Source organism: Nuphar pumila, chromosome 8, assembly GCF_984573655.1.
Source record: "Nuphar pumila chromosome 8, dmNupPumi1.hap1.1, whole genome shotgun sequence".
In the NCBI taxonomy this organism is placed as follows: Eukaryota; Viridiplantae; Streptophyta; class Magnoliopsida; order Nymphaeales; family Nymphaeaceae; genus Nuphar; species Nuphar pumila.
The window spans coordinates 109,232,313-109,239,552 of NC_143256.1; the positions used below are offsets into that span (position 1 = coordinate 109,232,313).

General features: G+C 39.2%; 1 protein-coding gene across 1 annotated transcript; it reads left to right on the forward strand.

Moving 5' to 3' along the window:
* The first annotated feature begins 3,890 nt into the window (after nt 1–3,890).
* On the forward strand, nt 3,891–5,591 carry LOC149830181 (aldehyde oxidase GLOX1-like). The gene has a single exon (XM_090015402.1). It carries the CDS (start codon nt 3,891–3,893, stop codon nt 5,589–5,591), a length of 1,701 nt encoding a protein of 566 aa, XP_089871528.1.
* Nucleotides 5,592–7,240: the final 1,649 nt, after the last annotated feature.

The following is a 7,240-nucleotide window of genomic DNA, read 5'->3' on the forward strand; positions in this document are numbered from 1 at the left end:
ACCCCTTGTTAAAATATAGTTAAAATATAGGAATCAACTCTTGGAACGTCTTCAAGCTCCAAAAAATCTGATGTCAAAATATAGGAATCAACTTTTTGTTCATCTTTTTTCAACATAAAAATGTATCTTTTTGTGTGAGATAGATAAATCTTCTACCTCCAAAAAATCTGATTTGCCCATCAGAAAAGGAAGATCCACAGTTTCTACCAAACTAAACATATGGATCACATTTGAAGAGTCATGTGGGCAAGAGATTTAAAAAACAAAATATAGAGCTTTTCATTCATAGGTTTGGAACCAAAAAGTGTAGCCTCTCTCTCTCTCTCTCTCTAGAGAGAGAGAGAGAGAGAGAGAGAGAGAGAGAGAGAGAGAGAGAGAGAGAAGGGGGGACCATCCAATAAAGGAAGCTTCAAAATCAACAATCGATGATGATCAATGGTGTTTTTTTGTAACGATCGAGTTTTTCATTGTTCAGACTTTACATATTTAATTTTTACAGTTCATGTTTTAGATTATGAATTTTAGATATTTAGATGCATTTTTTAAAGCGCTAAAAATCAATGACCCACAATACTTTGTATTGTAAAGTTTTATATGCATTGCGAGCCATCATACTTTCACCACATGAAAAACATGCCTAAATATGGTAAATGCTTTGTGTAAAGCATATTTCTTAATAAATAAATTATGAAGAGCAAAGTTCCAATCGATGAAACATTCAATATTGGAGAAGGGGAGTCATCCCATCATCATTGGTCCATTATATATATATATATATATATATATATATAAATATATATATATAAAGAGAGAGTCATTAGAATATGAGAACTGAAAATATGAGAACTGCCATGTAATCTGCAACTTTCATGGATTTTTAGTTTTTTTCTCTTGAAACTAACTATGCAGATGTGATCTACATGCCTGATTTTATATGAACCAACTCTTGAATCATCCAATTATGATGCATAAATAAGATTCTTTAAGGCTTTAAAATCAATCGCTCATAATCTTCAAAAATATTCAAGCATAAAAAAGTGTATTCTTTCATAAAAAATACATGATCAGATAGTCGATTCCTATCAAACACTCAATGTCGAACACGTCTACATGGTTTGATTTGCAAAAAAAAAAAACATTAAAAATGCCCAATTCACATAGTAGTAACTATATATATATATATATAAAGAAAGAGAGAAAAGGGTCGGCGCTTCACACTTTTTGTGCCTATTGCATGCCTACCGAGCTTGGATAGTGGTTTTCAAGTAGTTTTCTAAAAATTGGCAGTTGTGCTGTGCATAATCGATTTACTAGGAAATCACACTTGGTTCATGTTTTTTGAGAAAAAAAAATTGAATTTTTAAGCAATATTTAATAAATTTTTTAAATAGTACACCATTAATTTTTTAATCTTATAAAAACCTAACTTTGTGCTGGAATTGGACGATCCAAAAGTCGATTCTCATAAAATCAAGCATGTAGATCATATCTGTATGGTCAGATTTTAGAAAAAATAGAAACAATCTTTCCAAAGCTTGGTAGGCATGTGGTAGGCCCAAAAGAGCATCAGGCACCTCTCTCTCTCTCTCTCTATATATATATATATATATATATATATATATATATAGAGAGAGAGAGAGAGAGAGAGAGAGATGTATATGTGTGTGTGCAAAGGGGATCCGTCCAAGGTAAGTAAGATACAACTGTCCAAATGACTTTTGTATATTAATTGTAGAAGTAAATATTCTTTTTTTGCAAATTTGTCTATACTGATGTGATCTCCATTGTTGAAAACCTAGAAACCAACCCTTTGTTCAAAATTTTTTGATGCATAAATAAGATTTGATAATGTGCTAAAAAATAAAAACCATATTTATTTATAAAAAATTTGAACAAGGGTTGGTTTCTAGGTTTTCCAACCATGGAGATCATATCTATGTGGTCATATTAGCATAATAACACTTCTATAATTGATATATTAAGGTGGTTTATTCTGTTTATACTTCTATATATATATATATATACAACTGTCTCTCTCTCTCTCTCTATATATATATATATATCCAGTTTAAACATTCTAGTCAATATATGTTAACCTAACACCAACTTTATAAAAAGTCTAAAATACATTTAAAATAATGGTATTTTTTAAAATGCATAATTATTTTTTGAATTTAAAAAGATAACTTTGATAGATTCATAAAGTTACCTTTTTGAAAAACGTGTTAGACTTTTCTATTCTCTTCAAGTTTAAAAAACCTATAATGCCCAAAAAGTAACCATTAAGTTTTAAAAATATCATTATTTTAAAGTATTTTAGTTATTTTAATAAAGTTGAATTCATCTAATGTTAAGCACAACTAATTTAATATTAAATTAACGTGAACCATGATTTTCATGGAATTTTTGTTCTTTGATCTTAAATCTAAGAGAACGGATGACATCTATATGCTTGGTTTTATAAGGATCAACTCTTGGATAATCTGATTATCATGCATAAAAAAGATTTTTTAAAGCTTTAAAAACAACTCATAATCTTCATAAATATTCAAAAATTATAGTTTTTGATAAAAAATATATGATCCAACATTTTATTCCTAGTAAATTCACCATGCCAAACACATACATTGTTGGATTTGCAAAAGTGTTGGAAATGCTTAGTTTACATAGTTCTTTATATATATATATATATATATATATATATATATATATATATATATATATATATATATATATTTCATCATGGTACACTGAGGTAGAAACACCTTTTTTTTTTTTGCATGAAGCTAAGCTCGGATTGTGATCAACATATTTTGCTCAGTAGGAATCGGCTCTTGGACTCCAATTATGACATGTAATAGACTTTGATAAGACTTAAATAGATAAATCGCTAGCAAGATGAAATGTTTTTTTTAATCATAAACTCATACTTTTTCATGAAAAACCACGATTCAAGATCCAATCCCTGACATTTGGAATATGCTAAATACATCTATAACTTCTGATTGTTTCCATGAGATGATGTTTCCTTAATTGTTTTCACTCATGGTTCTATTTCTATTCTAACAAGATCATGCGGTTATTTTAGCCTTCCTGCTTGTGCTGTCATATTACTATTTTTTTATTCTTTTTGTTTGTGTTGTATGGGCGTGCACTTTCCCATTCAAAGGAAACCCTCTGCAATAACTAAAATGTAAACAGATAGTTTCTTTACAGCTAATGCCTGACTATGGGAATTAACCAAAACTAAGGCTATGTTTGGGAGACTTGAATCAGAGATTGTGTTGTTGTTTTCGCCATGCTCCCATACTCTCTCTGTTTGAGAGCAGTGTCGTTGCCGAGGCAATGCATTTGGGACTGTGGCAGACCCAACACCACATTTCACCAGATGATGTTTTTGGCAATTCCATCTCTCAACATCACACACATTGGCAAAAAGATATTTTAACAACACAATGAAACCATGTTACCGTGTTTCCATCCCTTGCAAGGCTCCCAAAAATAGCCTAAGAAAGGGGGAGGGGGGGTTAGATTAAGGCCACAAAAACACCCGGTTACACTTGGACCCCGTTGACCCGAATCCAATCTCCTCCACAAACTCACAACCCCTCCCCCATCCCCCCACCCCCACTCTTTGGGCCCCACCAGCCTCTCCAACAAACGCGCTCTCTACAGGGATCACATCCTAACCATCCCCAAAAGCCAATTCCCAAAATATCCATCACCCCAACCGCACATGCAGCAACCCTTTGGTGTCCATCCCAGTAATTTATCTAAAATCCGTGCCCGATTCAATACTCCATCAATATAAAAAGCCCAAATTAACATTCAGCGTTTCGAGTCCAAGCCGAGAGAAACATCGGCTTGGCTCCGCTCCGCTTGGCTCAAGAATGGCTTCTTCAATTTTTCTCCCCATCCACCTCCTCCTCCTGTCCCTCTTCTTCCACTCGGGGTTCTCTCAATTGTTCTTCGGGTTCGGGTTCGGGTCCGAGAATCAAAACCCACAACCGGACCCCTTCACAGAGTATCTCGGAACGTGGGAGCTTGTCGTTGCCAACTCCGGCGTCTCGGCGATGCACCTCCAGCTCATGCCGGGCACGAGCAAGGCAGTCATCTTTGACAGCACGGTCTCCGGGCCCTCCCAGATCCAGCTCCCGGACGGGAAGTGCCGATTCGATCCATACAACAAGGAGACCCACACGGACTGTTGGGCCCACTCAGTGGAGTACAACTACGACACCGGGGAGATCCGGCCCCTCATGGTGCTGACAAACACGTGGTGTTCATCGGGCTCACTGTCTCCCGATGGACGGCTCATACAGACCGGAGGATTCAATGACGGCGGCCGTGTCGTCCGCCATTACGATGGGTGCGACACGTGTGATTGGCAGGAATACCCCCTCACCCTCACCGGCCAGAGGTGGTACGCCTCCAACCAAATCCTGCCGGACGGCCAGATCGTCATCGTCGGAGGTCGCCGGAAATTCGACTATGAGTTCATTCCAGAGGCCGGAAAACGGAACATCAATTCGTTTAAGCTGCCGTTCCTACGGGACACGACGGACACGTGGGAGAACAATCTCTACCCGTTTGTCTTCCTATCGACGGACGGGAATCTATTCATCTTTGCCAACAACAAATCGATCTTGCTGGATTACAAAACAAATCAGGTCGTCAAGACTTTTCCGGTTCTGCCGGGTGGGTCTCGGAACTATCCTGGATCTGGATCCGCCGTCTTGCTCCCCTTGAAGCTCAGCAGTGGCCAGAATCCGGTCCCGGCAGAGGTGCTCATCTGCGGTGGCGCATTGTCCGAAGCGTCGGACTTCGCGTGGAAGGGCGTCTTCCAACCAGCGCTGCGTACCTGCGGCCGGATCACAATCACGGATCCGAACCCGGCCTGGCAGATCGAGGACATGCCATCGGAGCGGGTCATGGGTGACATGCTCATCCTGCCCAATACAGATGTGCTGCTGATCAATGGAGCAAAGAGCGGGTCTTCAGGTTGGGGCTTCGCCCGGGATCCAAATCTAGCACCGGTCTTATACTGGCCTGATAACTCGATAGGGACCCGGTTCAAGGTCCTAAACCCCACGACGATCCCACGGATGTACCATTCGACGTGCGCGGTGCTGCCGGACGGACGGGTCCTCGTCGCCGGCAGCAACACAAATAGCAATTACAATTTTAGTGCCCTATATCCAACGGAGCTTCGGATCGAGAAGTTCTCGCCCCTGTATTTGAATCCATATCTATCGATCCGCAGACCCAGTATCATGCAGGATACTGCTCCAAGCACGATCCGGTATGGTGAAGAGTTCACCTTGCGCGTGTCGCTCGCAGAGCTGTTCGATGGATCGTCGGGTTTTCAGGTGACCATGTATGCCCCGCCATTCACGACCCATAGCTTCTCACAGAACCAGCGGATGCTGGTGCTCCAGATCCGGGAAGTCATGGAGCAGCTGCTGCCCCCATCATACGTGATAACCGCCGTGGCACCTCCTGACAGTGTCGTGGCCCCACTGGGTTACTACCTGCTGTTTGTGGTGCATTCAGGCTTGCCGAGTCCAGGGATCTGGGTCCAGATCCAATAATATATATGCAAGTTTGTATTTTTTTTCTTCTTTTTTTTTTGCTTTTTATTTGTTTCATTGTTGTTGCTATTATAGATTGTTATTATTGTTACTTTTCCCTTTTTAAACTGATTCTTTCTTTGTTTTTTTCTGTCCACATTTTTCACATTTGTCATTTGCATAAATACAAAATTATTGTGTTGGATAACCCCTCTTTCTCTCTCTCCCTCCGTGTGACGACGACTATCTGAATGAGAAAGTGCGGGCCGAGTTGACCCAAACGGATCTCATAGATGGATTCAACATAGCTCAACTGAGCAGGTAGATGGTGGTATCCCATGTGGTAAGCGGGGTCCTGTGTCAAGCTTTAGGCTCAGGATCGAATCCCTCTGCCATATGGGGCAGCTGTTCTTCTGGTAGGGGTCCGCCCTAACCCCAGCTTGCTTTTCAAAAAAAAGAAAAGCTTTAGACAGTATATATATATATATATATATATATGAGAGAGAGAGAGAGACACCCTATTTTCACCAAATCATTAATTCAGCAAGTGTAACAGGCATTCATGTTTAATTAAGTGCAGTTTCAAGCAGCCATGGTGATTTTCTGAGCTTCATCCAAGGCTTTCTTCCCTATTTTTATTTCCAAGGTTTTTTTGCTTCTCTTAATAGATTCACTCTAGACTCATAACTAAAGTCCAAAACACCTACACCGAATGAAGGAAAAGGAACTTGTCATGAGAAAGTATGAACCTATATAAGTTCATTTCCTTGCAAAAAAAAAAAGAACCTATATAAACTCATCATCAGTCCATCGGTCATGTCCCATACGTATTGTTCAATTCTCTATTCATGAATAGTTTGTAATCTATATGATTCAAAAAAATTGCAACTTGAGATGAAATAAACAGAAAGAGATAAAGAAGATAGATTTATGCCATATAGCCTGCACAGTTTGATGTTCATGCGGACAATGGTGTAAAGGGATCTTTCTTCATTTAAGGACTAGTTAATGGAGAACAATTTGAAGGACTCCATTGATCTCGTTTTGAATCAACACTCCAAGAACAAATTCCGCAGAGAAATGTTTGAGGATTTCTTTGTGAACTAGTTTTGTGCCTTCTAGTGAAGATACAATTTGGAGCAAACTTTGATCATATTTACAGCTTTAGATCTAGATCGATGCCATACACTTCTTCTGAAACAGCACACTCATTGCTCGAGCTCCTCGAAGCCTTTTCATCCTTCCTCCGTTCCTTCTGCATCAACACAGACTATCTCATTTCTTCCATTGAGAGAGAGAGAGAGAGAGAGAGAGAGAGAGAGAGAGAGAGAGAGAGAGAGAGAGAGAGAGAGAGAGAGAGAGAGGCTGAACGACCTCCAAAGGTAGTAGTAAGTGTGTTCCAATCATGTCCAATGATAGGGAGGATCTGGATTGCAAAAGGTTGCTGTTGTAGGCACCCACCCTGCAACTTGTGAAAATGGGCTATAAAGTTTTAGAAGTTTTCTGAGGTATAAGAATGACCAAGATTCCTTTCATTGTTCAACAAAATTAAGATTGATAAAAGAATGAGTTGCAGATGGAATTACCGTGTTGCTGCTTCAGAATATGATTCATAATACCTTCCTGTTACCTCATAATCTCCCATCCCTGTCTGAAAATACAATTTTATA

Excerpts from the sequence above, each read along its gene's own strand:
- LOC149830181 (XM_090015402.1), top strand. The coding sequence starts at position 3,891 with ATGGCTTCTTCAATTTTTCTCCCCATCCACCTCCTCCTCCTGTCCCTC.